This window comes from Penicillium roqueforti (genome assembly GCF_015533775.1).
Source record: "Penicillium roqueforti strain LCP96 04111 chromosome Unknown scaffold_23, whole genome shotgun sequence".
NCBI lineage: Eukaryota > Fungi > Ascomycota > Eurotiomycetes > Eurotiales > Aspergillaceae > Penicillium > Penicillium roqueforti.
Genome location: NW_024067587.1, coordinates 263,852 through 291,501, shown reverse-complemented (window position 1 = coordinate 291,501; position 27,650 = coordinate 263,852). Strand labels below are relative to the sequence as shown.

At 49.1% G+C, this 27,650-nt stretch overlaps 10 protein-coding genes across 10 annotated transcripts; 3 read left to right on the top strand and 7 right to left on the bottom strand.

The window, feature by feature from the left end:
• Positions 1-91: 91 nt before the first annotated feature.
• Positions 92-1,360, bottom strand: LCP9604111_7478 (putative mitochondrial GTP/GDP transporter Ggc1; the record flags this gene model as incomplete). Its single annotated transcript, XM_039075514.1, has 7 exons — positions 92-427; positions 481-658; positions 712-845; positions 915-1,028; positions 1,088-1,129; positions 1,183-1,220; positions 1,276-1,360. 7 exons carry the CDS (start codon positions 1,358-1,360, stop codon positions 92-94), a joined length of 927 nt encoding a protein of 308 aa, XP_038926595.1.
• Positions 1,361-2,288: 928 nt separating this feature from the next.
• Positions 2,289-2,811, bottom strand: LCP9604111_7477 (autophagy-related protein 8; the record flags this gene model as incomplete). The annotated part of the gene is made up of 3 exons (XM_039075513.1): positions 2,289-2,322; positions 2,381-2,613; positions 2,722-2,811. The coding sequence occupies 3 exons, from the start codon at positions 2,809-2,811 to the stop codon at positions 2,289-2,291; spliced, it is 357 nt and encodes a 118-aa protein (XP_038926594.1).
• A 659-nt stretch (positions 2,812-3,470) lies between these two features.
• On the top strand, positions 3,471-4,837 carry hem13 (coproporphyrinogen oxidase; the record flags this gene model as incomplete). The annotated part of the gene is made up of 2 exons (XM_039075512.1): positions 3,471-3,680; positions 3,734-4,837. 2 exons carry the CDS (start codon positions 3,471-3,473, stop codon positions 4,835-4,837), a joined length of 1,314 nt encoding a protein of 437 aa, XP_038926593.1.
• Positions 4,838-7,929: 3,092 nt separating this feature from the next.
• LCP9604111_7475 (putative mitochondrial DNA replication protein (Yhm2)) lies at positions 7,930-9,153 on the bottom strand (the record flags this gene model as incomplete). The annotated part of the gene is made up of 4 exons (XM_039075511.1): positions 7,930-7,984; positions 8,102-8,774; positions 8,886-8,982; positions 9,037-9,153. 4 exons carry the CDS (start codon positions 9,151-9,153, stop codon positions 7,930-7,932), a joined length of 942 nt encoding a protein of 313 aa, XP_038926592.1.
• A 786-nt stretch (positions 9,154-9,939) lies between these two features.
• On the bottom strand, positions 9,940-11,591 carry cit1 (citrate (Si)-synthase CIT1; the record flags this gene model as incomplete). Its single annotated transcript, XM_039075510.1, has 5 exons — positions 9,940-11,046; positions 11,102-11,149; positions 11,210-11,294; positions 11,359-11,423; positions 11,484-11,591. 5 exons carry the CDS (start codon positions 11,589-11,591, stop codon positions 9,940-9,942), a joined length of 1,413 nt encoding a protein of 470 aa, XP_038926591.1.
• A 1,887-nt stretch (positions 11,592-13,478) lies between these two features.
• LCP9604111_7473 (Nrd1 complex RNA-binding subunit) lies at positions 13,479-16,014 on the top strand (the record flags this gene model as incomplete). Its single annotated transcript, XM_039075509.1, has 5 exons — positions 13,479-13,598; positions 13,676-13,921; positions 14,096-14,192; positions 14,244-15,442; positions 15,502-16,014. The coding sequence occupies 5 exons, from the start codon at positions 13,479-13,481 to the stop codon at positions 16,012-16,014; spliced, it is 2,175 nt and encodes a 724-aa protein (XP_038926590.1).
• A 467-nt stretch (positions 16,015-16,481) lies between these two features.
• On the bottom strand, positions 16,482-17,951 carry LCP9604111_7472 (O-acetylhomoserine aminocarboxypropyltransferase/cysteine synthase family protein; the record flags this gene model as incomplete). The annotated part of the gene is made up of 4 exons (XM_039075508.1): positions 16,482-16,680; positions 16,735-17,303; positions 17,361-17,859; positions 17,908-17,951. 4 exons carry the CDS (start codon positions 17,949-17,951, stop codon positions 16,482-16,484), a joined length of 1,311 nt encoding a protein of 436 aa, XP_038926589.1.
• Positions 17,952-18,376: 425 nt separating this feature from the next.
• Positions 18,377-20,643, bottom strand: LCP9604111_7471 (uncharacterized protein; the record flags this gene model as incomplete). The annotated part of the gene is made up of 3 exons (XM_039075507.1): positions 18,377-19,637; positions 19,693-20,389; positions 20,442-20,643. The coding sequence occupies 3 exons, from the start codon at positions 20,641-20,643 to the stop codon at positions 18,377-18,379; spliced, it is 2,160 nt and encodes a 719-aa protein (XP_038926588.1).
• Positions 20,644-22,586: 1,943 nt separating this feature from the next.
• On the top strand, positions 22,587-24,428 carry LCP9604111_7470 (uncharacterized protein; the record flags this gene model as incomplete). The annotated part of the gene is made up of 5 exons (XM_039075506.1): positions 22,587-22,775; positions 22,874-23,131; positions 23,181-23,429; positions 23,478-23,784; positions 23,848-24,428. The coding sequence occupies 5 exons, from the start codon at positions 22,587-22,589 to the stop codon at positions 24,426-24,428; spliced, it is 1,584 nt and encodes a 527-aa protein (XP_038926587.1).
• A 910-nt stretch (positions 24,429-25,338) lies between these two features.
• LCP9604111_7469 (phosphate-sensing transcription factor PHO4) lies at positions 25,339-27,492 on the bottom strand (the record flags this gene model as incomplete). The annotated part of the gene is made up of 3 exons (XM_039075504.1): positions 25,339-25,871; positions 25,925-26,951; positions 27,001-27,492. 3 exons carry the CDS (start codon positions 27,490-27,492, stop codon positions 25,339-25,341), a joined length of 2,052 nt encoding a protein of 683 aa, XP_038926586.1.
• Positions 27,493-27,650: the final 158 nt, after the last annotated feature.

Genomic DNA, 27,650 nt, shown 5'->3' with positions numbered 1-27,650 from the left:
CTATGGAAAATACAAAAAGCCTAGGTAATTGGCCTAGTCCCAAGAAAGGAGAAATAGAAGGGGTAATGCAGAAATTATAAGAAAATGGTCTCTATACAACCTGGCCAAAAGCGGGAATCAAAGTCTGTGCCAGCCAGAAGCTGAAGACCAGCTTGGGACCTGTCATAAGCAGCTTGGGGGTCAGACCCTTGAAGAAGCTGGTGGGGCCCTCATTCTTGAGCATCGTGGAGACAATCTTGAAGCCAGACTCGGGGTTCTCGAAGTTGCGGTTCTGGATACGCGTCTTGATGACATCGAGGGGAGCGGACACGACTAGGGAGGCACTAGCACCGCAGACTGAGGCGACGAAGTTCTGGCCCCAGGTGGCAGTGTTGTAATCGGTCAGTTTGTAAATCTTTTCCTTGGCGAAAGCAGATCCACCGAAGAGCTGTAACAGATGTTAGTGGGGGTCCAGTGATAGTAGATCGGGGGAAAGCATACAGCGAAGGACCCAGGGGCGTTACGGGCGGCAGTCCAGCCAGCACCGCGGTACAGACCCATACCCTCATCGGCAATAATCTTGAAAAGACCACGTCCACGGAAGGCATCGGGGTTAGTCTGGCGCTTAATCTTAAGAACGTCCAGAGGAAGCAGAACGATCTCTCCAATGCCGATCAAACTAAAAGATTTCGAGTCAGATAGATCCTTACGCCCAATTTCAATTTTTCTTACCTTCCAGCAGTGGCATGCATAATGGCCTTTCCGGTACCCTTGCCAAATGCCTTATCGAAGTCGGCACGGTGGTGCTTGTCGAGGTAATCGCGTGCGAAAGGCTGACCACCGTACTTGTAGATGCGCTGGAGGACCTATCGATTTAAAGAATAGTATGAGCTGTCTGTTCTCCCAATCTTCTGCTGTCGATAAAATCCACGAACCTTGTAACCGGCAGCGTATCCCAGACCGGGGAACAAAGAGGTGAACTTGCGACCAATTGAGGCATTGACGTGCTCCCTAAAGACAACCTCCTTGAAAGCGGTAGCGCTGGAGATCTGTCAAGGATCCAGTCAGCAATAGATACATCTTCATTCGTACACAATCCGAATCTCACCCGGGTCTGGTTGCTCATCAATCGCTTGGCGGTAGTGTCAACCTATGGACGTCAGTGTCTGGTCGCAACTGGTCTCGAATGGGAGAATATCGTACGGGATGGAAGATCAGCAACTCAGCAATACCGGCAGAGCCTAGAAGAGTCAGATTTGAGTAATGAGCTCGTATTTTGAACATCTGACGACTTACCGGAACCAAGGAGACGAGCAGTGGCAGACTCCTTCTTGACATCCTTGGGGACAGCGCCAGCACTGGTGGCAATAGCGGAAGACATTTTTTTTCCAAGTTTGTCAAGTAATCCCAAAAAAGAGCAAGAGAATGAGAACGCCGATGGATTCAGGAACATGTGCTCGGAGTTAAATTTTATCGAGGCAGACTTGGCACTAGTCCCGTTTGGGAGCCGCCATCGGAGAGCCAAGGAGTTGCGAAAAGTCGTATAAATATGTATGTATATATGGAATCATATGTATAGAATAAAACGATGCTACTTAAGAGGTATCAGGAAGCAAGTTGCACTGTCTAATCTATTTATTCCGAGTATATGACTCCATCTTTGTACATCTTTATATGGAAATAGGTGGAATCACAACCGCATCGGAGTCATTTGAAAGTGCCTGAAACAGATTCCTTTGATACAGCATGACCGTACTCCGTAAATAGCACAAGTGACAAACTGCATCGGCACTTGCACAGCGCTAATATCTGCTGTGGGGGTGAGGAACTACTTAGGGTTAGCGTTTGGAACATTCCATGGTAACTGCCGAGGATATTCCTAGTATAATCAGATCTAAATACTCCTCGCTACCTGTTTTGTTGTTTACTCGTTACTTGGCTCGTGGATAAAGAACTCATATTGCTCCTAAGTGTAAATCACTTCATCTAGCCTGATCAGTGGTTCGTTTCCAGGTCGGTGCTCCATCATTGCTCGACGGTACAACCAAAACATAAAGAAATTTGCCAAAAGGATCCAAGAATATTACCACAACCAGAAAGCTCATAATGATCGTAGTTGCAGCTAAAGAGCATAGTTGCCAAGCAATGTGAAAGAAAATGCGCAGAACACCGAATGAAACGCCAGTGACCCAAAACCAGTATCCCAAGGTCGCAAAAGCCTTCTCGCCTGCCCGTTCATCCATTATTGACTCACTCGTGCAGGTTAGAGTGACCGAGCAGCAAAGCAAATGAGAGAGACTGAACAACCTCTACAGGTCACCGAAAGTGTTCTCGCCAGAGTATCTAACCGTTATGTCAGTATGATTTCATTTATAAAATAAAATAAAAAAGGAGAACATACGTGATGTATAAGAAGCCATCTTCGTCCTTGTGCTCTTCGTAGATGCTGCTCATGAGCGCGGCAGTTGGAGGGAGGACCTCATCAACGAAGATGAAGATAGCCTTCTCAGGGGAGAGCTTTATGCGCTTGCGGATCACATAGACAAACTGTCCCACGGTAAGGTCGGCCGGTACTAAGTACTTCTTCTTGTCGATGGTGGCGATATCTGACTTCTCGACCTTCTCGCAGATGACCTGTAGATTAGGGGAGTCCGTTAGCTACCGAACAAGCGGTGAGGGTCTGAGAGTTTGGCAGCAACAACCACCTCCGTTGGGGAGATCCCTGGGATTAAAGATACTCACGGGAATCCTGTCGGCGTATTTCTGGCGAATGCGTTCGGCCTCAGCCTTTCGCTTCTCGAAGGGGTGCTCGTCCTTGAACTTGGATCGCATCGTGACTGATAAGGGTCGATAAGTGAGAGCGGGTCGCGTGGAGGGTAAGTAGGATCAAAAAAAACTAGGAAGCTCTGGTGCGAGGTTGGTAGAAATAGTGGTTTTCTTGATGGGAAGGTTTGGATGTGAAGTAGCTTGCAAAAAGAGAGATGAAGAGGGGTGATAGAGGATGACAAGGCGACTCCCCCGCTGACGTTACGGTAATACCATCACGGGATCCATGGGCGGTGAGTCAATAGTCACGCGGCAGAAATCAGATGCCTCGGGCTCTGCTCACGTGAATAGCAAGGCATATATTATTTACATACTGCATCAGTAGATTAAAAGAGTTACCTCCCAATATACTAGTCAGGTCTTGAATATCTAGACGAAAAGCGATCTCAATATCGGGGCTTACACGTCCACGGGTTATTGCCCCGGTGCTGATCCCGGGGCCGCTTATCGTGCTTATCTCATCCAGCCAAACAGACCAAACTCAGCTCTAGGAGAGTCGTACGATTTGAGATGTTGCGTGGTATTTTGCTAAACTGTTGACTCAATCCAACTTCTTCCTCATATCATTCTTTATACGGATCCGGGATACCGCTCTCTCGGTTTCGGCCATTGACCTTTTGATACTTTGTGCTGGCAGCCATACGCGCAACCAATTCTATTCCAAAATGGCCACCCGATCATACACGCCTCTGCGGAGGTCACTAGGGCAGTTGTCTGCTCGAAGTACTCGCATTGCTGGCCGCCGTGCTGGACCCTCATTTCGCGGGTATTCTACAGAGCAGAAACCGCGTGAGCCCAAGCCATTCACTGTCTGGAGGCCATACTTGCGCCTCGCCATTGGCGTGCCTTTCATCGGCGGGATCATATACTCAATGGTATGACACGGCGCTTCAAAATGCGAAGAAATCAATTTGCTCATTCATTCCAGATGACAGAAGAAGTCACGGAACTCGACGCTCCATCCATGGTTGAGGTGGACGAGGCCCTAAAGCAATCGAAAATCAACGACTCCTCGCCGATGCGGTTACGGATGGAAAAGCTCATCAAGCAACACCAGCAGAAGATCATCGAGGAACTAGGCAGAGTCGATGGGCAACAATTCAAGACTGATACCTGGTCGCGCCCCAATGGCGGCGGCGGCATTTCGTGTGTGCTGCAGGACGGAAACGTCTTCGAGAAGGCGGGTGTCAACGTCTCCGTGGTGTACGGCAAATTACCTCGGCCGGCCATTGAGAAGATGCGTGCCGACCACAAGTCCTTTGTTGGCTCAGATGTGGAGTCGCTAGATTTCTTCGCTGCCGGTCTCTCGCTGGTCTTGCACCCACACAATCCCATGGCTCCGACGGTGCATCTCAACTACCGCTACTTCGAAACGTCAGATCCCAAGGACCCTATCAACGGGGACAAGAATTGGTGGTTCGGAGGTGGCACGGATCTGACTCCGACCTACCTCTTCCCGGAGGATGCTCAGCACTTCCACAAGACCATTAAGGATACATGCGATCGCCACGATGCTACATACTACCCCCAGTTCAAGGCCTGGTGTGACAAGTACTTCTATATCCCCCACCGTGGCGAGTGCCGTGGCGTTGGAGGTATCTTCTTCGATGACCTCGACGCCAACTTCCTTCAAACATCCGCCGGTTCCTCCTCCAACCCGCAGGAGACACTGTTCTCGTTCGTTTCGGACAGTCTGGCGTCTTTCCTTCCTTCCTATGTGCCCATCATTGAGCGACGCAAGGACATGCTGTATACCCCGGAACAGAAGGAGTGGCAGCAGCTTCGTCGGGGCCGCTATGTGGAGTTCAACCTTGTCTATGATCGCGGAACTAGCTTTGGCTTGCGCACACCCAATGCCCGTATTGAAAGTATCTTGATGAGTCTCCCTCGTACCGCTAGCTGGGCGTACATGGATCCTGTCTCCGGCACAAGGACAGAGAACATGCCTGTGGATGAAGATGACCTGACGGAGGATAAGGCCAGCGAGAAGGAGATTATGGATGTGCTGCGCCACCCCCGACAGTGGGCATGATTGATTCATATGTCATGCTTGGTATATGGTGTCGTGCGGTGTTTTCTTGATTTCTATATGTATACTACCTAAAAAAACTTTGTAGAGTAAATGTGGATAATTATTGAGCTAGGTGTCTCTACAGCCATTCCCACGGCAAGTCTTAAAGGGCACTCGAGATTTAATATTCGGGCACGAAGCCCAGACTGATAAAAAAAAGTTTTCATTTTCGATCGACTTCGGATTGTTAGACAGTTGAAGCAACTGGCTCTGGTACTATCCACATCTGTCTTATTTTCCGTTCATATAGGCATATATTTGTCGACCTTACATCGATTGGTAAGATGGCCGAGTTGGTCTAAGGCGCCAGGTTAAGGTATACCTTGACTCCATAACTAGCAATAGTTTCCTGGTCTCGCAAGAGGCGTGGGTTCGAATCCCACTCTTATCATTCCTTTTTGTTTTTCGCTCATCTAGGTTGCACTCTTTTCCTACTTGCATTTTTCTTTTTGGTTGGACAGTGGGTTATACTATGATTAAATTCATCGAGAGTTGGTTGTGCCCGAGGAACTTTAGGCCGGAGCTTTTGCCGCCACGCATATGACCATTTTTAGTGATGAGGTTGTTACAACCCTTGTCGGATGGTTAATTATATATAATACATAGTCTATCCAGAGCAATGCTTTATTCCTGGTTATCCAGTCGATCTGGTCATACATTGCTCGGCGCAAATAAGTAATGGAGTTGTGATTGCTGTCTAGAAGAAATATAGGGATTGTATGGGGATATTTAGATCTATACTCCTGAGGTTACCCCGGTTTACCCAACATATCGGGTATTAGGACTGGTCTTTCCAATGAATATATTTTGGTTGTCAGGACACATAGATGATAGTATATGGCTATCTTCAACTGGCTTTTATCTTAGGAAACCAACTGTTGTTCTCCCCAACCACGCCCGGTAAAAAGATATCTCCATTTCTGCGCGTCTAGTATACGCTGATAGGTGGCCTGCTTTTGACCTAGAAGATTTTGACCTAGAAGATTGCCAGTAGAGATACAAACATGTAATTCTCCTGTATGTGCCGGGGTGATGAATGGCCCGATACGAAGCGAATCAGTAGAATAGTACGCAGTCTAGAGCCCAACGCATATAAAAAGGCATATTAAAACTGCAATCAACACCTCCCCGTGAGATCTACCACCGTACTATAGCTTGGTGGTGAGCGTGATAGTCCTCTAAACCCCACTATATCGACTGTTACTACTATCATGGTCTAAAAAGATACTGGTTTACTAGGAAAGAACATATTGAATAGCATAGGATGTAACACCAGAAATGGCTGTCGTGGCGGAATACAAATATTGATTTGTTAGTAACCATTGAGGTCTTGGGATATCGGAAAATAGCATAATAGTAGCGATGACTAGAGTCCCTCTGTGATTTCATCGTTAAACCACCTTCATAGAAACGGACAGGCAAGCGGAAAGGGTGAGAGTCCCAGGCATATTTGCTCACTGGAGGTATTACATATGTTTAGTGAAATCCAACGGGATCCTGGAATCCATGGCATCGTCCCAGTGTTGTCTTCATGGCTGATCTCATTTAGATGGGTTTTAAGATCGGATCATGGCCCCGTGGTATGGCTGATATCTTCTCACTAGCACTACAACCGAGGACGACGCAGCCAAGAAAGTATGATTTATTCGTTTTCGCTAAAGTATCTAGGTCATTCATGGGATTTTGGCCGTTTCCTAGGGGAAAATAACCTAGTCAATAGTATAAAAGACTTCTGTACTCCGTATAGATTTCACCCATGGCCAAATTGGCGAACAAGCAACAACTTTGGAGCATGACCTCAAAATCCACCACCCACCAAAAACAACTCAATTGATCTAAGAAAAGCTTTATATTAAGGTGGAATGAGCAAAAAACAAAAAAGGAATGATAAGAGTGGGATTCGAACCCACGCCTCTTGCGAGACCAGGAAACTATTGCTAGTTATGGAGTCAAGGTATACCTTAACCTGGCGCCTTAGACCAACTCGGCCATCTTACCAATCGATGTAAGGTCGACAAATATATGCCTATATGAATGGAAGACAATGCATACGGGACGAAACCCTTTTTAATAACATGGAAGTATATTTATTGATTTGAGAATAGTAGTCGAATAGCACTACAAGGCTACAAAACATACAAGGACACTCTGAAAAGGCAGACGTTTTACTAAAAAGACCACTTTTACGAATATCTTCGTAGTCAAACTAGCAAATCCGGCAAAAATGCTGGATTATTAGCCCAATTTAGCAAAGACAGCATAAGTATCACACTACATATTTATACTATTTTTTTGAAGCATATGAGATTTCAGCTGATACCTAGAATTATCCCAGGATAATATCACCTCGAATAATCCATATTGTAAAGAACATACAACACATGGAGTAGCCGACGGACAGACGGGGTTCTAGCCATATTCTGATTCCCATAAGCCGAGGTCAAAGCCCGTCGCCATTGGACCGTTACACAGAACAGCGTAGATACTATATGCCGTACATGCGATGTAAGAGTGGCATTGATAAAACCTTTAGCGTAAACTCTGCAATGATTAAAGGACAGGTTATGATAGGCATGATTGGCTCCTTTTTGTTGTTTGCCGTCATTGGTATTGACGGTCGTCCGGCTGAAGGGTTGGAATGGCCGATTCACGCACCGAACATCGGATGATGTTCTGTCTGGGGGTTGATGTCACCAAACGGATTCATCGGCTGTCGGAATTCAAGGCTCGGAGAATTGAATTCATGTTTGGAATAAGGTGTTATTATGGCATTGGTTATTGTTCCTGTCGGAATTGTAGTTCCGGTCTCCAATTGAGATTCGAAGCCTTGACTCGACGAATGAGATAAAAGATGAGAGCGATATCGATACATTTATGCTGTACTCCGTACAGATCCCGCGCACGTTGAGAAAAACTGTTGTATTCAATGGGTATCGGGCCTGTCCATAGGTCTAAACTAATTATGAAGTTATATGAGCAAATGCATCTAGACTACAAACAAAACTTTCCATTCCGAAAACCACTGCATGGCAGAAGGGTATCTCAAACCTTCTCTAGTGCTTCGCAGTGACACTGTCGCCGGTCAGTTTTTCGACTGCTTCTTTGGCCCTGTTCGGTGGAAAGGAGATCTGGTTAGCCCGAGGTTTCACATGAAAAAGGAAAGGTGGATCGCAATGACGACAGGGTAAGGGGAAAAGTGTGGAGAATGCGAGGAAAGTGGCTTACATGTCACCAAGAGCAACCATGCAGACCGTCTGCCAGATGCCCAGACCAATACGGGGAGCCACACCACGGTAGAGGCCGCGGATGCCATTGTTGTCGTAGATGTACTTGAAAGTCTTGCCGACGGTCAAGTTCTTGGGGCGGTTAGGGTCAGGGGTCTTGCTCTGCATCTCGACACGGATAACCTCAATCGGCTGGTTCCAGGCGGACAGACCACCACCGAGAGCCGAAGCCAGGATCTTTTCCCAGGCGGACAGCTTGGCGCCCTCATCCTTGTTGGCAACCTTGCGGATAGCCGACTCAGCGAGACGCGACAGACCGAAGCGGGAACCCCAGTTGGTAGTCTGGCGAATCGCAACGGCGTTGACACCACGGTTAATACCACGGATGCCCTCCTTGCGGTAGATATCCATGAAGGTCGCGAAGGTGCCGGGAGGCTTAACACCGCTGGCAGCCATCTTGTGCTTGGTGATCTCGACCGTCTTCATGCAGGTACAGAAACCCATCGTAGCGTAGGCCTGAGCGACACCGCCAGCCATACCACCGCTGATACCGGAGACGAAGTCATTGGCACCGAATGAGCGGGCGTAGTATTCGGCTTCGGAGGCGACGAAGAGGAGCACCGCACCCTTGGTGGATGCCTCAATCCAGGCCCACGGAATGAGTCCCTGGTAGTCTTAAACATCCGATCTCGCAATTAGTTTGAGTTCGTCACATCTTGCGGGTCCGCCCCCCACGCGCTAGCTAGACGTGGGAAATTGGAAGCGGGTATTGAATGGACACTTACAACCGAAAATGCCGCCACGGCCCCAAATCCGACCCATAGCGCCCGCGAAGCTATCGCCCCGGTTTGCGGCCATGGTTGTCTTGGTCACCTCCAGCGGCTTGGGGATGGTTAGTTGCAATATTTATTAACTGACCACTGAGGGATGCCATACCTGTCCCAATGTTGTAACCTCAAACAAGTTCAATCCTGCGCCCAGCAACAAGTTACTGAACTTGACAGGCTTCTTCTCGAGCGTAGGGGCCGAGGCCGCGGACGTAGTTGTAGACATTCTGGGATGATGGATGCGCTGAAAGGGGCCCTGACCAAGGGATATAACGGGGCTTCGTGCGTTTGAAGAAGGGGGAGAACTAAGAAAGTTGAAGAAGATGGATTGCAAATGCGTAGGAAGTTGGGTGGAAGGGAGAGAAGGAGAGGAGAAGGCAGAATAGCTTATAAGGTCGGGGGAATCAAAGCTTTGGGTCAGTAAGCTGGGGGGGGGACAGCTAGTACCTGGTACATCCGATCGTCACCGTTTCCACTTATATCATTGGGTACCCAGTACCTCCCATCAGCCTCGGAAGGAATCCACCTGCGTACTTCGGAGCAGTTCGCAGAGCACAATTATTATTTCTATTTTGTATATCCGATCGCATGTTTGTTTACTTTTACAATATCCATGTTATATACTATGTATTCTATCCATTTCACTTCTATATCTTTGGTGGCATGTGGAGAACGTTGAGCGGTGTCCCAACAATATCCCCACGTGATCGATTCAACACAGGTAGTCCTCAGACCGAGGCGATATTCTACGCTGTACGTTGAGTCCTGGAATGATGTACTATACAATTACGGAATAGTGTTATCTTTCTACATATGGAAGGTGTAGATCATAAATGATTTGACATGGAAGTTCTGTTACAAGGCCCGCTCGAACCGATCAAGTCCCTATCATACAACATGAAAATTACCAAAGACTTTCTCGGCCAAACAAAGGAGATAATACAAATGTCTAACCCGGGTTTTCAACGGGCCCCATGGGTGATATTAAAAAGGAGATGGGAAATTCATGCGCTTAAAGCTTGGCACCGACCAACTTGGCGTAGGCCTCAGTGCTGAAAGACTTGGGGCGCTCAATGGGCATGCCAAGAGCACGGTCGATGATCAGCTGGGGCAGGACACCAATGGCACGGGACACACCGAACAGGACGGTGTAGTAGCTAGCCTCGGTCAAACCGTAGTACTGGAGGAGGACTCCAGAGTGGGCATCGACGTTGGGGTAGGGGTTCTTGGTCTTGCCGTGCTCGGTCAGAACGCCGGGAGCGATCTTGTAGACCTGGCTGACCAGCTTGAACAGAGGGTCATCGGGCAGGTGGCGGAGAGCGAACTCGCGCTGGGAGACGTAACGGGGGTCAGTCTTGCGCAGAACGGCGTGACCGTAACCGGGAACGACCTGGCCGCTGTTAAGGGTGGCCCAGAGGTAGTCCTTGATGGACTGGTCGCTAAGGTCGTTGCCAATGGAGGCCTTCATCTTGGTGAGCCAGTTCAGGACCTCCTGGTTAGCCAGACCGTGAAGGGGACCGGCAAGACCCTGGAGACCAGCGGACAGAGAGAGCATGGGGGAGCTCAGAGCACTGCCAACCAAGTGGGTGGTGTGGGCGCTGACGTTACCACCCTCGTGGTCGGAGTGGATGGTCAAGTACAGACGCATCAGCTCAACGAACTCCTTGTTGCCGCCGAAGCCAAGCTGGTTGGCCAAGTTGAAGGCGTAATCCTTATCCTTCTGGACAGCGGCGACCTTGCCATCTTTGAAGACGTTGCGGTAGATGCGGGAAGCAATGGTGGGCAGCTTGGCGATGAGGTCCATGGAGTCCTCGAAGGTGTAGGTCCAGTACTCCTTCTTGTTGACACCCTTGGCGTAGGCCTTGGCGAAGGCAGACTCGTGCTCGAGAGCGGTCACGGCCAGAGAGAACTGGGCCATGGGGTGGAGGGTGTTGGGGCAACGATCGATGAGCTCCTCAACGAACTTGGGAACGTCGGAGCGGGCAGCCCACTCGGCAGAAAGGTTGTGAACCTGCTGCTCGGAGGGGACCTCGCCGGTCAACAGAAGCCAGAAGAGACCCTCGGGCAAGGGCTCCTCACCACCGGGAGCCTTGGGCAGGAGCTTTTGGCACTCGGGAATCTAGAAATAACAGTGAGCAAGTAATAAAACGAAATCCGAGTCAATGGAAACGCACAGTGTGGCCGCGGAAACGGATACCCTCCTCGGCGTCGAGAACGGAACCCTGAGGAAAAAAATGTTAGCGTTGTCGTTTGCCAGGGGCTATCGAAATTTGCGATCTTACCTCCCAAACGAGGGACTTGATGCCACGGGCACCACCGTAGGCCTGGTCGAGGGTAACCTCACCAATAACTGTGCTGCCGTAGTCCCTGGAACAATTGAATGCCATGGTCAGCTACTGTTTCAATTTCAAATACAGAGCGCGTCACATACTTGCGGAGCTTCTTGACCTTCTCGATCTGGGCGGGCAGGTTATCGGCGAAGGTGTCCTTGAGGGACTGGGCGATTCAACTAAGTTAGCATTCCATTGAAGCTCGCTGGAAGGACAAGCACCATACCTTGGCCTTAGCAGAGTAGCAGCGCGCGCCGTTCAAGGCAGCGGACTGCACCGGCTTCGCGATGGAAGACCGGAGAGTGGTAGTACCGATTCTGAGGGAAGAAGCCATGTCTAATATCAGGCAGGATATGTGGTGTGTGTGGTATAGAGGAGATGGGGAAGTGGTCACAAAGCCTGGGGGAGAAGAAGAAAGAAAGGAAAGAAATTGGGGACGAGCTGTTTTGCGCCTAAGATTTTCTCGGTTCTTTTCCCATCTGGCCGTATTACAGCCGGTACCGTTGGTACGGTAACTGGGCTTACTTCGGGACGCCGTGGAAGCTCAGTCAGCTATAGCTCTCTCTGCAGGGTGACATGGGCTTGTAATTTTCCCTACACGGTACGGAAGAGCACGGGCTCGGGCTGCCGGCAGATCAACTGTGATGCTACGTAGGAGATTGCGAAATACCGAGAGATATTAATTCAGGACATGTGTTCTTTTTGCTATATAGTAAGGATATTTAGGTCGATGAGATTATGTATTTATATAAGATTTATATAACTACTAAACAGATGCACGACATATCCGATTTATTCACCAGCCCTGGGCTGGCATCAACATACGTAATCAATTCCATGCCCGGGGCCATGGATGGCCCGGGGGCATTCCCCAGTTCCAATGTTTCCAAATTTCGCGGGCAGTACTCCGTACTGTAAATACAGTTCATATCGTATCTCTGAGAGGCAGGTAATGACGTCGTAAAGTCGCCATTTGTTCCGTGCCGCCATCCGTCCGATATGGAAGTCCTCGCTTATCAGATGGATATAAGGACATGGATGTCCACGGATATGTAAATATATCTGTACATATGTCATAGTGCATGTGATGGCGCCACGGCCTTGAATAGCCAATCGCCGATCGGAAGCCCCAGGGCGATTCGGATCCCAAGTCCTATGTTGTAGGGCTATTCATTGTACAAGATATACAGTACAATTGTTGTACAACGGCCTTTTCTAAAATGGTTCACCGAGGCTGGGAGCTATATAGGGCGGTAGCCAGGGGCAGAACCGGATTGGTAAGGACCCTCGGCTCCGAGGTATAACTAGTTAAGACGTTATGCTTCATGATTATTGGAATCATGCCTGTCAAGGTCCTTGATTTCTATCTATTACTGTTTAGTAGACTCTAATTATTTTCCCGGTCATTCCTTTCCACGGTGTAACTTATTATGGTACATAAAAATGATAGTAAAACAAGGACACATTCATCAATATCTGAAACCTCAATGTTTACTGACATGAGCCCTGCGCTATTTAAAACATAGAGGTTGGCAACAATCACCTCGACCTCTCTTTTTAGCCCCTTTTTGCTTTACTCCGTAGTGAGGCCTCCAACTTCAGATATCAGATATAAGATTAAAAGACCCCGGTTACGGGCAGCAGCCAAAGACGCAATTTCACAATTCACGTGACATATCCACGATAGGACTAGCGCTAGTCGCAGAGTCTTCCCCTTTGATGACCTCCATTGAGCTTCATCTTCATCCCCCCCATCTCAGCATCCTTCTTCCTCTCGATTTCATCGGTTTCTCAACCTCAGTTCATCCGCTAACTGCGCTGGACTTCACTGGATCCTCTTGGACTCCGTAAACCCTGATCTGGTTTCTCTCTGGGATCTCACTGCAAAGACGCTCTAGGCTGTACATCTCCCGTACTCCCCGTACTCTCGTACTCGGCGCTAGGTACCCTCCCTGGACACAATATCGCTAGGCTGTATTCCAGCTGTAGGCGGCTATTCTCTGGTCGACAGTGAATGCGCCCGTGGAGTCTGTAGTGAAGAATCGCCAGGGACTCGATTAAACATATCTTCTTTTTTTTTTTCATACCGAATTGACAGTCGCGTCACGAAACGCAGTAGCCCGGCCCCCTCGATTACTTCCTATCTGCATAAAGACTTGACTGGGGACGTGTTTCATTCATTCTTTCGCTACTCCCCTTCCAAACGGTAGTATTTCCCGCCATGTCTTCTGCAGTAGCTGAACTGGAGAACCTTCTCCAATCCATGCTGGCCCTCAAGCCGCCTGGCGTATCTGGCTCAAAGATTGGTGGCATCACAAACTTGTGCAATGCCAACGTGCAGGTACGCTTGTCCCCTTTGGTCGATTGATTCATCTCATTGGTCCTGTGTGATCCATGATATGCTAACCCTACCCACAGAATGAATCAGTTCTCATCCAGAAGATTTACACTCACTTCAAGAAGGCCCCCGGCTCTCACAAGCTGGGTGTGCTTTATGTGGTAGACTCAGTAACTCGCCAATGGGTAGAGGCTGCGCGCAAGGCCGGCCAGGTTCCTGGCGGTGATGCGCCGGATGGAACTTACGCCGCTGGTGTCAAGCGTGTCACTGATCTCTTGCCCATCTTGATGACAGATATCATCAATAACGCCCCCCATGACCAAAAGGTATGTAATGAGACATCCCTGTATCATCAACCCCATATCCCAGGATCGCAGCCCTGGTGAGATAGTCAAGCTTCGCATATTGTATCCTTGCCTCGATGTACTTCGATCTGAAGATCCTGCTGCCCTGACCAAACCGTTTTGGACAAGTAACTGACACACATCTCGTCAATTTAGGACAAGATCAAAAAGCTAGTCGACATCTGGGAACGTGGTGCGACTTTTCCGGCCCCGATGCTCGCTTCGTTCAAAGAGAAGCTGAACGCTGCTCAAAGTAAGTCCCCAATGATGTCAAGATATGCCACCAATACTCACAATGCACTAGATGTCGAATCGAACACCCCCGAAGGATCCCCTGCACCGAACGCCAACCCGATCGGAATCCCGCAACAATCGGCGACACCTGATACCTCGAGCATCCTGAAAGCTTTGGCCGATATGGCCAAGCAGAACACTACCGCGCCTGCTGCACCTTCCGCACTTGCGCCGGCCAACCCTCTGGGTGCTTTCAACTCGGCCTCTGTGACCCCTGCCAATGATCCAAGTTCGCATATGGCTGCTGCCATGAATGCACTCGGCGCCGGTGGACCTGTCGCGACTCCCTTTGCGGGTATGGCCGGCATGGCTCAGAACCCGGCTCTCCAGCCGCAGAGTCAAAGTGGAACTCCGATCTCGATGCCCGCCGCGAACCCGCTGACCTCAATGCTTCCTCAGGCTGCGCAACCCGCCGCACCTGACTCAAACGCCATGGCACAGCAGCTACAACTTCTCCAGATGCTCGCTGCTCAGGGAATCCCCCAGGACCAGTGGGGCACTGCCTTGCAGCTCTTCAGCATGACCAACAACAATGCCATGGGCGGTATGCCGGGTATGCCTGGGATGCCTGGAATGCCTGCGATGCCTGCGATGCCCGGAGGACCGATGGCTGGATTCAACCCGATGCAAGGACAGAACATTGGTGGATGGGGTCACTCGGACTCCCAGAACAAGGACGATCGTGGCCGTGAATACCCTCGCTCGCCGCCCACTGGATATCGTCGTCGTTCTCGTTCTCCGGGCTGGGATAGACGCCGTACTGCTTCGCCCCCTCGCCGTCGTGACAGCCCTGTCTATGGAGAATATGAATCGCCTGGTCGTCGTGGAGACCCGCGTGATGCTCGTGGCCGTCGTGGTAATGAGTATCGCCAGCGTAGCCCCCCTGGTGGCCGTGGCGGTAGACGTCGCTCGCCTTCGCCTGCTCGTAACAAGGATCCCAACCTCCCTCCCCCTGGACCCAAGTTCATTGAATGGGACTATTCGATCGGCCAGGGTATGATTAAAGTCTTGAGCCGAACTCTTTTCGTTGGTGGTGTTACCTCCTCCGAGGCCCACCTGCGTCAACTCTTTGGTCAGTTTGGAATTGTTCAGACTTGCATTGTCAATGTCGACAAGCGCCACGCTTTTATCAAGATGGTTAGCCGGACCGATGCCATGCAGGCACGTGATGGAATGGAATCTTACCGTACTGGCGAGATGCAACTCAGGGTAAGTCCTTCTCTTGTTTTTATTATCCATGGATCTTATCACTGACCTTATCAATATAGACTCGTTGGGGTGTTGGCTTTGGCCCCCGTGACTGCAGCGATTACCAGACTGGAGTCAGCATTATTCCGATTGAGCGATTGACCGAGGCTGACCGCAAGTGGATGCTTTCGGCAGAGTATGGTGGAACTGGTGGACGTCCCATTGAATCTGGAATGATTGTTGAAGAGCCCGATATTGAAATCGGCGCAGGTGTCTCCTCCAAGGCTATCAGCCGCCGCATTGCCACTGACACTGGCGGCAAGCGGGGCCCAATTTCCACTCGCACTAATCCCAATCCCCAGGACACTCGTTTCGGCGGTCGCCGTCCTGAGCGTGATGGATACGGTGGCGGTCCTCAGATGGGTGGTGAACTTGACATGCCTAATATGAACAATCAGGGAGCCGCACCTGCAGTTCCTTCCTATGGTTTCAACTTCGCTAGCATGCCCATGTTGCCCCCCGGATTCATGATGGGTGGTGGTCAGCCCGGTATGCCCGGTGCGCAGCCTCCTTCCGGTGGCCAGGGCAACTGATTTTTCTTGATACCTCATTGATGCGTGCACATATGGTCCAAATAGGTTGCGCGCACCGCGCATGGCAAAGGCGTTGGGGGATTGGACTTTTTTTCTTTCTTTCTATCTCGAGGCATATCATTTCGGCGGGGGTAGGTTTTCATTTTTTCTGCACTTCTCTTACCTTTAATTTCCACAATTGTTCATGAGGTCACCGATGATTGTTAAATCAGATGGATACATTAGGGTCAAACAAACTTATGACAAAATTCAAATAACTCATTTACATGATCCCATGGTTCCCTCGTAGGGTTTTTCGGCGCAATCTTTTTAGGGTAAATTTACAGACATGTCTTACTTGTAGTATGCATCTTTTAAAGTGTTCATTGATATCGTATCGAGGTCATCACTAAGTTCACCAAGCTGCTATTTAGTGTCCTTTCGCATTCCATCTTCATGCTCGAAAGCATTTTCATCTGTCAGAACCATCAAGCAGTACGGTCCGGCAGAGCCTTTAATGCCTGGAACGATTGCTCAAAGTCGGCAATGATATCGTCAATGTACTCTGTGCCAACCGAAATGCGGATTCCATCCTCCTTGACACCGGAGTCACGACGCTCCTGCTCCGTGAGCTGCTCATGGGTGGTGGACCAGGGGTGGATGGCCAGGGTCTTAGAATCGCCGACACTGCGATGTGTTAGTAAAAGCATTCAAAGGAGAGCGAATAAGAATGAACCATACTTGGCAAGGTTCGAGATCAACTTGAAGTTGTCAACGACCTGAGCACCAGCGGCAGCGCCACCCTTGATGCCCACAGACAGCACACCACCAAAGCCGCGGGGCAGGTACTTCTTTGCGAGCTCGTGACTAGGGTGGTCCTCCAGACCGAGGTATGACACCCAGCTGACATTCTCGTTCTCCCGCAACCATTTAGCCAGGGCGAGTGCGTTGGTTGCGTGTCGCTCGCATCGCAGACTCAGAGTCTCTATGCCGAGTATCAACTGCTGGGCACCGAAGGGGTTCAGGGTGGAGCCGAGGTCGCGCAGGATCTCAACGCGCACTCGGATAGCATACGCAAGCGAGCCGAATGTCTCCCAGAACTTCAACCCGTGGTAACCCTCGGATGGCTCGACGAATTGGGGGAACCGGGTAGCGTTCTTGCCCCAATCAAACTTTCCACTGTCAATCACAACTCCAGCAATGGTGGTACCATGGCCACCAATCCACTTAGTAGCACTGTGCACGACAATATCGGCACCGTGGTCAATTGGGCGAACAAAGTAGCCACCTGCACCGAAGGTGTTATCGACCTAAAGTAAAAATCATAAGCTTTGTATCCTCGCACGCTTCTCAAACAAGCAACATACCACAAGCGGGACACCCTTCTCGTGTGCGACCTTCGCAATGGCCTCAAAGTCCGGAACATTGTAGCGGGGGTTACCAATAGACTCAACGTAGACAGCCTTGGTGCGGTCATCAATGGCCGCAGCAATATCCTCAGGATTGTCACCCTGAACAAACTTGGTATTAATTCCCAGGCGCGGGAGCATAACCTTGAACTGGTTGTACGTGCCGCCATACAAGTTACTCGTGGAGACGATATTGTCTCCTGCTTGGGCGAGGGCCGAGATGGCCATGAATTGGGCTGCCTGGCCGGAGGAGGCAGCAACGGCGGCAACACCACCTTCTAGAGCTGCAAGTCGCTTCTCAAAGACATCGACTGTTGGGTTCATGATTCGGCTATAGATATTGCCGAACTCTTTGAGGCCGAACAGCCTCGCGCCGTGGGCCGAGTCATTGAACACGTAAGAGCTAGTCGCATAGATTGGAACAGCGCGTGAGTTTGTGGCTGAATCAGGTTCGTGACTTGAGCTTTAGGTTAGATTTGTCTTTGAAGTGAAATTGGACACTTACCCAGCATGAAGCTGCAGGGTGTCGAAGTGGAGATTCTCGGACATGGTTCAAGATATCAGAATGAAGTCGAGGCAAGAGAATGTCCACTAGTTCAGATTTTTCACACTCTAAGGATTGAACTGAAGACAGAGAAACTAAAGAAGATCAAGTGGAAAAATAAAAAAGGGACGATCTTAAGATGGCGGGGAGCAAATGGTGGGGTGCAGATGGCGTGATTGGGGGTTTATACTCCGGGCATGTTCCTGCATTTGATGATACATGTATGTTAGGTATGTGTTAGCTAGTCTTGCTTCCTTTGAGCCTCTTTAGGCAAGAGAGACTACATTGAAATCGAATATCTTAGGCTTTTCTGTCTACGAGGTATATACAACAGTGAGGATTCGCTGGTGTAGCCCGGGTGAAGCCCATTCTGCTGATCAAGAAAGAAGAGAGAAGCCATCTAAAACAGCCGATCACACGCGGGAAAAGACTAGATAAAGACCAATTCTTCCAGCTTGCCCTTGTCGAGGAACTCATTGATCCTCCTTCTGTCAGGCGAAATCATTATCTCAGATGCCTCTTGACTTTGCCAGATCTCCGGGGTGTAATATAAGCTTGGCAAATCTTCATAGACTAGATGGAGATTGCTCCGGATGAATGTTTCAAATCTGACCTTCTCCATGGATGTCTCCTTGTCGGCTATCTTCCTGGAAGCCTCGGCACGAGCTATAGCAGTCAAGAAAATCTGGATCCAGAACATCTTATGTGTGACCGAATCGACCCGAGGACCTGTCATTTTCTCTGCTTGCTCCAATGCAGTTTTTCCTGGCAAGCCGTTCTCTGATCCCATTATAAGCTTCCTATATAAATATAGTAGCATGTGCGAATGGGTGGATATACTGGGAGAATCCGCCATTGGGGATCCAGCCAGTGCCTGTACATCCTGGATGGCCCAGATTGCTTGGAAAGAAAGGCACTCGATGGTTGGCAACTTAGGGCTATTCTGTAGCAGAGCAGTCTCCATCTGCTTGAAAAGAGCGGCTTGCTTTTGGGATTGGGATGAGATGGTGATGACATTTGGTACCGGCTTGAGGTCTGGTTGGACAAATGCCATACGTGCGGAAATGCTATTCCAGACCTTCTCCGAGTAATAGCGTTTCCAAGTAGACGAGTTCAGTTCGAAAAGCGCGCTGAGAGTAGCGGAGCTAATGCGTGATGCAGGGACGTCAACTATCGACCTTTCACTCGTTGAACTCCCTGGAGCTGCCTCAAGTGACTGGATAGCAGCATGAACTACTTGAATCCAGAAATAGGCCTGTGTTTCGGAATAGGGGGGAACGGATGAGTTGGTCGTTCTAAGGCGGATTGTCGTCATCTTTAGCGAATCAAGTGCTTCCTTGACCACTTGACCGCGCCGAGCGCCTGAAGTGAGAGTGTATTGAACAACTGCAAAGGCGTATTGGAGGAGCCGGTCCGGGTTACTGATTTGTCCGGGAAGAGAATCATGATTTAGACTTGATAGTCCAGGCACGGGTCGCAGGTCAGGAAGTGACCATGACTCCCGTGCCGTTTCAGAAAACATATGCTCCTTGCTGTAGTATAGTCTCCAAAGGCCGGTGTTCATTAATGACGGCGTGTAGAGGAGGACTTGCTGAAAGTCATTCCAGGATGGGAATTTTTCTTTCCCTGTGTGGAGTTTGTATTTCAAAATAGCATTCTGCAGTTGTAGGAGCCAGAATATTGTCATTGTTCTTTGATATTTCAGCACAAGTCCTTTGAAAGGATCATCCGATTTAGGTCTCTTACCGATGCTCTGTATTTCGAAAAAGATCGGGTTTCATCGTTCTCAGTCTCCTTATATGCCCAAGGAAAGTTTCCGCCATATCGAACACATTCTTCCCTTCCTTGATTGACTCCAAAGTAATAATGAAGCCTGACTTGAGGTGACTGCGATGGTCCCACCCTGTCAAATCAGCACTCAAAAACGAATGCCAAAATTGCCGAGGATCCATATTATCTTCGGAGCCTTCTTTTTCAATTCGTACTTTGAGATTGTGATCATCTGATGCCTCCTCTTTCTGCGACTGCTTTGGAACAGGGTGCTTAGGGATCTGTTGCTGATGGTGATCTTGTTCTATGCTAGTGATGAAGGCATGTAGATCCTCCATAACCTGCTTGACCCCTTCCCCAGTCTTGCCACTCACAGGATAATCAATGACTTTGCATTTGACAGAATCGTCGAATATTTCCTTTAATCTTTTGCCATATACCAAGCGTAGATGATCAATATCTTGTGCAGACAGAGAGTCTTGAGAGTCTTGCTTGTTAAAGATAATCCATAAACTTCTATAACCCACCTTGAGCATTTCTTTGCCAATGATAGAGAGGAGATCGAGGCTTTCTTGTGTGTATTCCTCATCCATGGTACAGTCATGGAAGAACAAGACGGATGTGTCTGGGGAACAAACGTATGCTAACCAATTTGGGTACCGAAAGCATCCCACTAGATGCGTTTAGAACAAGGATAAGTTGTCCAGAAAGGAGAATTGACGTACTTCCAGTATCCCAGATCATATATGGGTGACATTTATACTCAAAGGATTCGAGGTAGTGGCCTATGGTTGGAAATGCATCGACTGCTTGACCAAGAATAAGTTGGGAAAGAAAGGTAGTCTTCCCAGATGCCGCCTCTCCAAGAATAAGAACTTGCCGTTCAGAATACCCACGGAGCCATTTAATAACGCTTTGCAGTGCCATGGGAGCCACGTCAAGAGTATAAAATGAGAAAGACAGAGTATCGACTGCTGATCAGAGCAACCTCGGCTCCAGGGCTTGAGCTCTGGAGGTGGATGAGTCAGTGTACTGAAATGCGCTAGTCCGGTTATGGCAACTCTTAGGGCATGTACTACTTTTCACATGCCAATGATAACACTATCCTAAGACAAGCCGTGTGCTTCTGTGACATAGTCGATGTTGAATGCCGATATCTGAATCAGACTCGATACAGAAGCAAGTTCGTCGTCTGAATACACCCGCTCTTTTCACCATTCCAGATTTCAGATATGTTTCCTAGCGCAAAGTGAACTGAGCTCTAACCCGAACATAAATGCCATACCAACATCGAAACAAAAATCTTCCGCATTTCCCACGGTCTATTTTAGTTTATTAAGCTTTACTCCATCCATCTCCATTTGACTCCATTTTGCTCCATTTGACTCCATACATCCTCAAATGGATTCGAAAAAAGTGGACCCGCGCGGGATTGAACCACGAATCTCCGAGGAACCGCATGAAAACTCCCGGGGGATGTTTACATAAGCTCGGCGCCTTAACCATTGGGCCACAGGTCCTATGTCGCAAACCCGTCGTGGATTGTCTACATTATAAGATGACTTCCTGTATCCCCAACCTCTCCCAACCCCAAGCCCGTACAATATACAGAGTATCAGCCTTGGTTATTCACTTGGTTTGTATGTACAAGTGCCAGGGCCACCATCGCCCCCAATCAGACTGATCTAGTCCAATGAATGATGAATGCGATAAATGCGACTTATGGACACCACTTGCATTATTCTGGAGAGCAAAGTAAAGTGAAAATCGGTTTATCGGAGTGGGTCACGTGTGTGGCTTCAGCCCTACCGCTCTACATGCAAAGACTACAACATCAAGGGCACCTTGCTACTTGCTGTATGATCACTTTTTCGGGTTCTTGGTGTATATTGCAGCCTTGTAATATACAGAGTGTGATAAATGGTTCTCTCGATCCATACACTCCGATATCAAAGGGCCAAGGGTACATCTGTCTTCATCTACAACGATCTGTAGAAATGTCGACTTGATACTCTTCATCATGCCTGGTTCAATTAATTATTGTCTCTGGTGTGAGTTCAAAGCTAGGATATGTGTTGCAAATGCAGCGCAGATGCAGGAAACCAAATAGATCAGCCATACCTATAGAAACACCCCCTTTACTTGAGATGCAGATCTCTGTCCAGGTGAGAATAGGTTACGTTCTGGCCATCTACGGGATGTTTTGGTGTCATGCAACCATATGCAGTCATTTAACCGATCTGACCTATGGCGTTAAATTTAGTCTATAAGGGGAATAGTTCGCTGTATTCTTTTACCATGTCATATTAGCCGTATCATTCTTTCGATGAACCAATCATTTCAATGAACTTCTGTTTTTCTTTATTCTCGCCTCTCGTCCGGGGCCCCGCATCCCAGATTTCATGGGGAATCTCCAGAAGTCACATAATCCCCATATGTATTGGCCAATTGAAATAGAATTTGAACTATTCCCAGCCTTCTCTCCCAAGCCAGTTACTCGTAAGCGCCACAACCTTCCTAGTCAGCCAGTTCTCGACGCCCTCGGCGGTGGCTAACCTTTTCTAGTCGCAGCTAAGCCTCTAGCCCGTCTCGGCGTTGGCCACTCTCGGATAAATTGCTGTAGCAGTCGTACTTTCGGGAAACGGGTAATACCCCGGCGGGACAGGTTGCATCCCTATCCATACGATCGTTGACTTGTTTGACAAACTCTCAGATGGCAGAATTAGTCCACGTATCACGCGCATGCCATGCAGCTCTGCAAACGCGCACAAGCGGTAAGATATAAAAGACCCCAGTTTGTCCTTTTTGCGTTTCCCGAGCTTTTGATTCTCATTCCCTTTTTGACCTGGAAATAACGACTATTTCCGAAAATGTCATCCGACAAAAGTGATGACTTGTACGAGAAGGCTGCCGTTGAGCAATCTGAGGTCTTGGTCAACAAGGACCTCATGAAGGATGCCTTCGATGGAGAGAACCGCGAACATGAGATGACAACGTGGGCGGCCATGAAGAGCCACCCCTGGGCTTGCTTGTGGGCATTCACCATGTGCTTCACTATTGTGAGTTTATGCTACTTTTCTATTTCCCCCGCATTTCAGGTTCATCTCCCCCGGATCTCGAGATCATATCAGCTGATCCATATAATATCTACCATCAGGTGATGGAATCGTTCGATATGTTCCTAAATGGTAACTTTGTCGCGCTTCCCGCGTTCAAAGAACGGTATGGCGTCGACGTCGAGGGACACGGTTACACTATCCCGACCAAATGGCAAAGCTCCCTCTTCCAGGCCGGTCAATGTGGCGCTTTCGTCGGTGTTTTCTTGGCCGGTCCTATCACCAATCGGTTTGGCTACCGCTTGACTACCATCTTCGCCCTGATCCTTATGAACGCCACCATTTTTATTTCCTTCTTTGTGAGTAAGCCAACCCCAACGGTTGAACTTATTCTCTAACTGCACCTAGGCCGACTCACTCACTGTCCTTGTGGTCGGCCAGGCTTTAGAAGGTATCCCTTGGGGATTCTTTATTGCAAACTCCCCCGCCTATGCCAGTGAGATTGTTCCTCTCTCCCTGAGAGGTGCCTGCACGGCTACTCTTCAAATGAGTTGGTCCATCGGTTCAATCATTGTCGCCGCCGCAACCTACGGCTACAATAAGCGCAACGATGAGTGGGCTTGGCGAGTGCCTCTTGCCTTACAATGGATCTTTCCTGTGGGTCCTCTCCTTTGAGGTATGTTTTTACATACTGACTCCTTCTAGACTCCTCTCTTGATCCTCCTCTTCTTCGCCCCCGAATCGCCTTGGTGGCTGATTCGCCGTGGACGCAAAGCAGAGGCCCTTCGTTCCATCGAGCGTCTTGGTAGTGAATCTCATGAGCAAGCTCAGCAGTCGCTTGCTATGATAGAACGAACCGTTGAGATCGAAGCTCAAATGGGCGGTACCCCAACTCTTCTCGACCTTCTCAAGGGCACCGATCTAAGACGAACTATCATCACCTGTTTAATCTACGCGTCGCAGAACTTTGCCGGTAACTTGATTGCCAACCAGGCAACTTACTTCTTCGAGCGTGAGTAGTTCCTCCTCTCCTTCTAAATTCTCAGCCGCAATAGATGACTGACTCCCTACTTAGAGGCCGGCATGGGCTCCGACCGTTCATTCCAACTCAATCTGATCAACTCGTGTCTTCAATTAGTTGCCAACATAATCTCTTTACCTCTGGCCTCTTCATTTGGTCGCCGAACCATCTATCTCTGGGGCACAGTCACCAACATGATCCTACTCCTGCTCCTCGGCGTCTGCGCCTCTATCAGCCAGAATACAGCGACCAACTACGCCCAGGCCGTTCTAGGAATCATCATCTCCTTCGTCTTTGCCGGTAGTCTCGGACCCATTTCATACACCATCATTGCCGAGAGCTCCTCCGTACGTCTTCGCGCCTTGAGCACCGGTGTCGGTCGTGCCGCGTACTATTTCGCCGAGATCCCCATGATCTATCTTGCCTCGCAAATGCTTAACCCTACTGGGTGGAATCTCGCTGGAAAGTGTGGCTACGTCTGGGGAGGTACCGCTTGTGTCTGCTTTGTGTCGGCCTACTTCTTCCTTCCTGAACTCAAGGGCCGCTCTTACCGTGAAAGTGATATCTTGTTCAATCGCAAGATTCCTGCCCGGAAGTTCAAATCGACCGTTATTGATGTCAGGGAGAACGAGTAAGGCATGACGATATGAAGGAATGAGATATGCTTTTGTGCTTCTGAAGCGTGGTAAATCAGAAGAAAAGCTTTTATTTAAAGACCATTAAGTCCTCTAGTAAACGTTGCAACCATTCCACCGAGTAGATGTGCGCAACAGATACATTCGCTTCACTCTACCAATACAGTGGCCATTGGTACAGAGGACACTAGCAAATCTACCACTAGGAAGGCTTCATCGTAATATAATATACGCAGTTGATGCTAATAGACGAAATAGGAAGCATAGGTTTAACACTCAATTCGGTTGTCCAGCGCCCTTATTTGACATTTTTTTAATAGCCATGAGCTAGAAAATTGAAGTAATGCTCTTCTACTTATGAGCTATGTAGATTCTTATTCAGTTTGGCGGGTACCTATGTACCAAGGCGGTTAGGTATAAAAGTTCGTAACTTTTATAGGACCACATTTATAGTTAGGATGGTGATATTATATGTATGTCAATTAGAAGATTTTATTGCCTATAAGGTGGCAAATACTTTAAATGAACGATCACATCTCGGTACATTTGGGAACGGAGAAAATCTAGAGAAATATAGAGCAGGGTTACACGTGGATGAGCTAGTTGCCCATATGCTTAGCTCTAGTCAGTGAATAAGATACGAGGTCTGAGCAGTACAGCGGAAAGGAAAATCGAATGAAATAGCAGAGGATCAAGTACCTGTGTAGGTAGAAATAGTAAGAATAGTACAACCAAAAATGCCACCCTTGTAGTTAAAACACCGACGCTATCAAATCACAAAAAGAAAAAAGAACATACATCACAACACAATTGCGCGAAAACTCCACCTGCAGATAGGAAATCTTTCACCGTCCCATAGATTGCGTCACTATAGGATAATAGAAGATCTGGTCATATTGGTAATACATCATCACGGGGAACTCTTCGTCTCAGAACTCTTCATTTCAGAATTCTTCGTTTCAGAGTTGGCAACATCGTTTGGAGCCTTTTCAGATTGAACGATTGAAGCTGACGTTGAGCTCTCCTTGTAGGGCTTGTCCGACAGCTTGGCCTCGGCGGCGGCCAACTTGGCATTGGTTGCGTCCAAAGTCATCTTCAGGGCCTTGATGTAATCAATGGCCATCTCCACGGCGGTAGCCTTGCTGATAGCCTGGTTGGCCTTTTCTTTCTCCTTTTCCTTCTCGTTGGCCTTGCCCCCGGATTCTGCGGCATCCTTCGCGCTGCGTGCATCGATGAATTCCTGCGGAATAAGAAGCTCAATCTCCTTAAGCGCATTGTTGATTCGATTCCGGCGCCCCTGCTCTGCGAGCTTGTGATTCGTGCGCTTGGAGCTCAGGTTCTCTGCCAGGGCCTCTGGATAGCTTACACCCGATGGCAGAGTGCCGTCGAGAATGTGTTGATAGTTGGACTTTGATGCAAGATAAAGCGCATCTTGTGACATGCCTATAATATAGTCAGTATAACAGGGATGAAATTCAATTCTGGTCAAAACTCACCCTCGTTGCCTTTCATAAGCGGCTGAATGCTGGGACTAATCTTGGGCCGCAACTGTGGGCTGGCCTGAGTGGAACTCAAACTAGGTCGTTTCCGATTAGACGCAGCCCTGGTATCTGATTTCCGAGGGACCGGACCACTGGGAGACGGCATTGCAGTTGTGCGTGGACTGGGAGCAAGAGAGGCACTGAGAGGCTTATCGTGCGCCGAAGGACTCAAGAAAGGTGTTCCATTCGTGGGGATTGACGGAGTCCGTACAGCGGTGTCGATGCGGTTGGGTCTCGGACGCAGCTGCGAAGGAGCGGCCGCCTCTGGAAGTGATATATCTTCCATTATATCATCTGGGAACTCAGGCTCTGCAAGCTGCGCTTGGCCGCGGAATTGGCCTGCGGGGTCTTGCGAATGCTGATTCCGCTGAATGCGCATCAAAAGCGCAGGGGTGGCGGCAGTACCGGGAGAAGAGCTTTGAACATGGGGAGCAATTGCAGGAGACATCCGAGGGGGAGGAAGAGCGGGAGGGGGCATCATCGGTTCTGACAATGGCTCAGGGGATACCGAGTCCTGGCCGGAACCTTCATTGCTGCTGAGCTGGAGTGAGCGGATGTCCTGATTTTGCGGCTTTGTCGAGTTCATCTCCTGGGTAAGGCTATTGTAGAACTCCTCCGAATTGGTAGCCAAGGTGCTGCGTTTGCGCTGCGCCCGAATAATGGGTGATTGCTTGACCTTCCGTGTGTTATTGAGCCGATTAGCGGTTGATGGCCGCTGACGAGTGTTGGGTTTCCGAATAATGCTAGGAGAAGGTGGAGCCGAGCTTCCAGGGAGAGGGTTCACTTCCGTAGTTGTGGGAACGAAGCCCATGTCCGAAACCTGTCTTGCGTGGTACTGGTAACTGTTGGATTCGGAGTTTTGGGCCTCGAGGGCGGGAGAGGTGAGAGGTGTAAAGTATTCGCCGGGGATTGTGTATTCGGGGAGTCGGAATTGGTTCTCCAGGGGCGTCATAGCCGGTGAGATAAGAGGAGTGTAAAGGGCCTTGATTGTTAGCCAGCAAATTCATTCTCGGATTTGTGTCAAGACTAACCTGTTCCTCGTTCATGCGTGAATATCCGTCGTACATATCCGTTTCGTCCACGCGATGGGGGTATCGGGCGGTATTGCCATGCATCTCGATACTGTTCGGGGTGGGAGGGATCATGTTGTGGCCCTGCATATAATGTTGGTGGGTAGGCGGTTGCGACATAGGCGATGGTTGCTGCGCGCAAAAGCCTGGCGTCATATGGGGAGTCGAGTAAGGCATTGAGTTGCCGTGGTTCGTGTGCGACTGTGCGTTATCGTTGAAATCCATGAGGCCCTCCATCTGGCCCGAGTATTGCATGCCATGCGATCGTAGGTGAGCCATATCCGAGTCTGGGCCGGTGGAAGTTGGTAGGGAATGGGAATGTTGCATATTCCCTGTTCCTGGTCCGTGCTCGATTTCGGGGAAAGGTATGTTGAAATCAAACAGGTTGGAAAATTCTTCCTCACCAGGCGCACTGATGAGATTATTCTCATGCAGCTGCTCTGGCCACGACATGGCTGGTTGTTCCATTTTTTGTAAAAGGAGATATCCAGTTGGGCCAATTAGGCCGAGAGAGAACTGGGTGTTGAAGTAGCCACCTGCAGCATACAGAGAAGATCCGAGAAAGGAAGAACCCGGGCAATCGGGGGGGGGAAATTGAAAAGAAGAGAAGA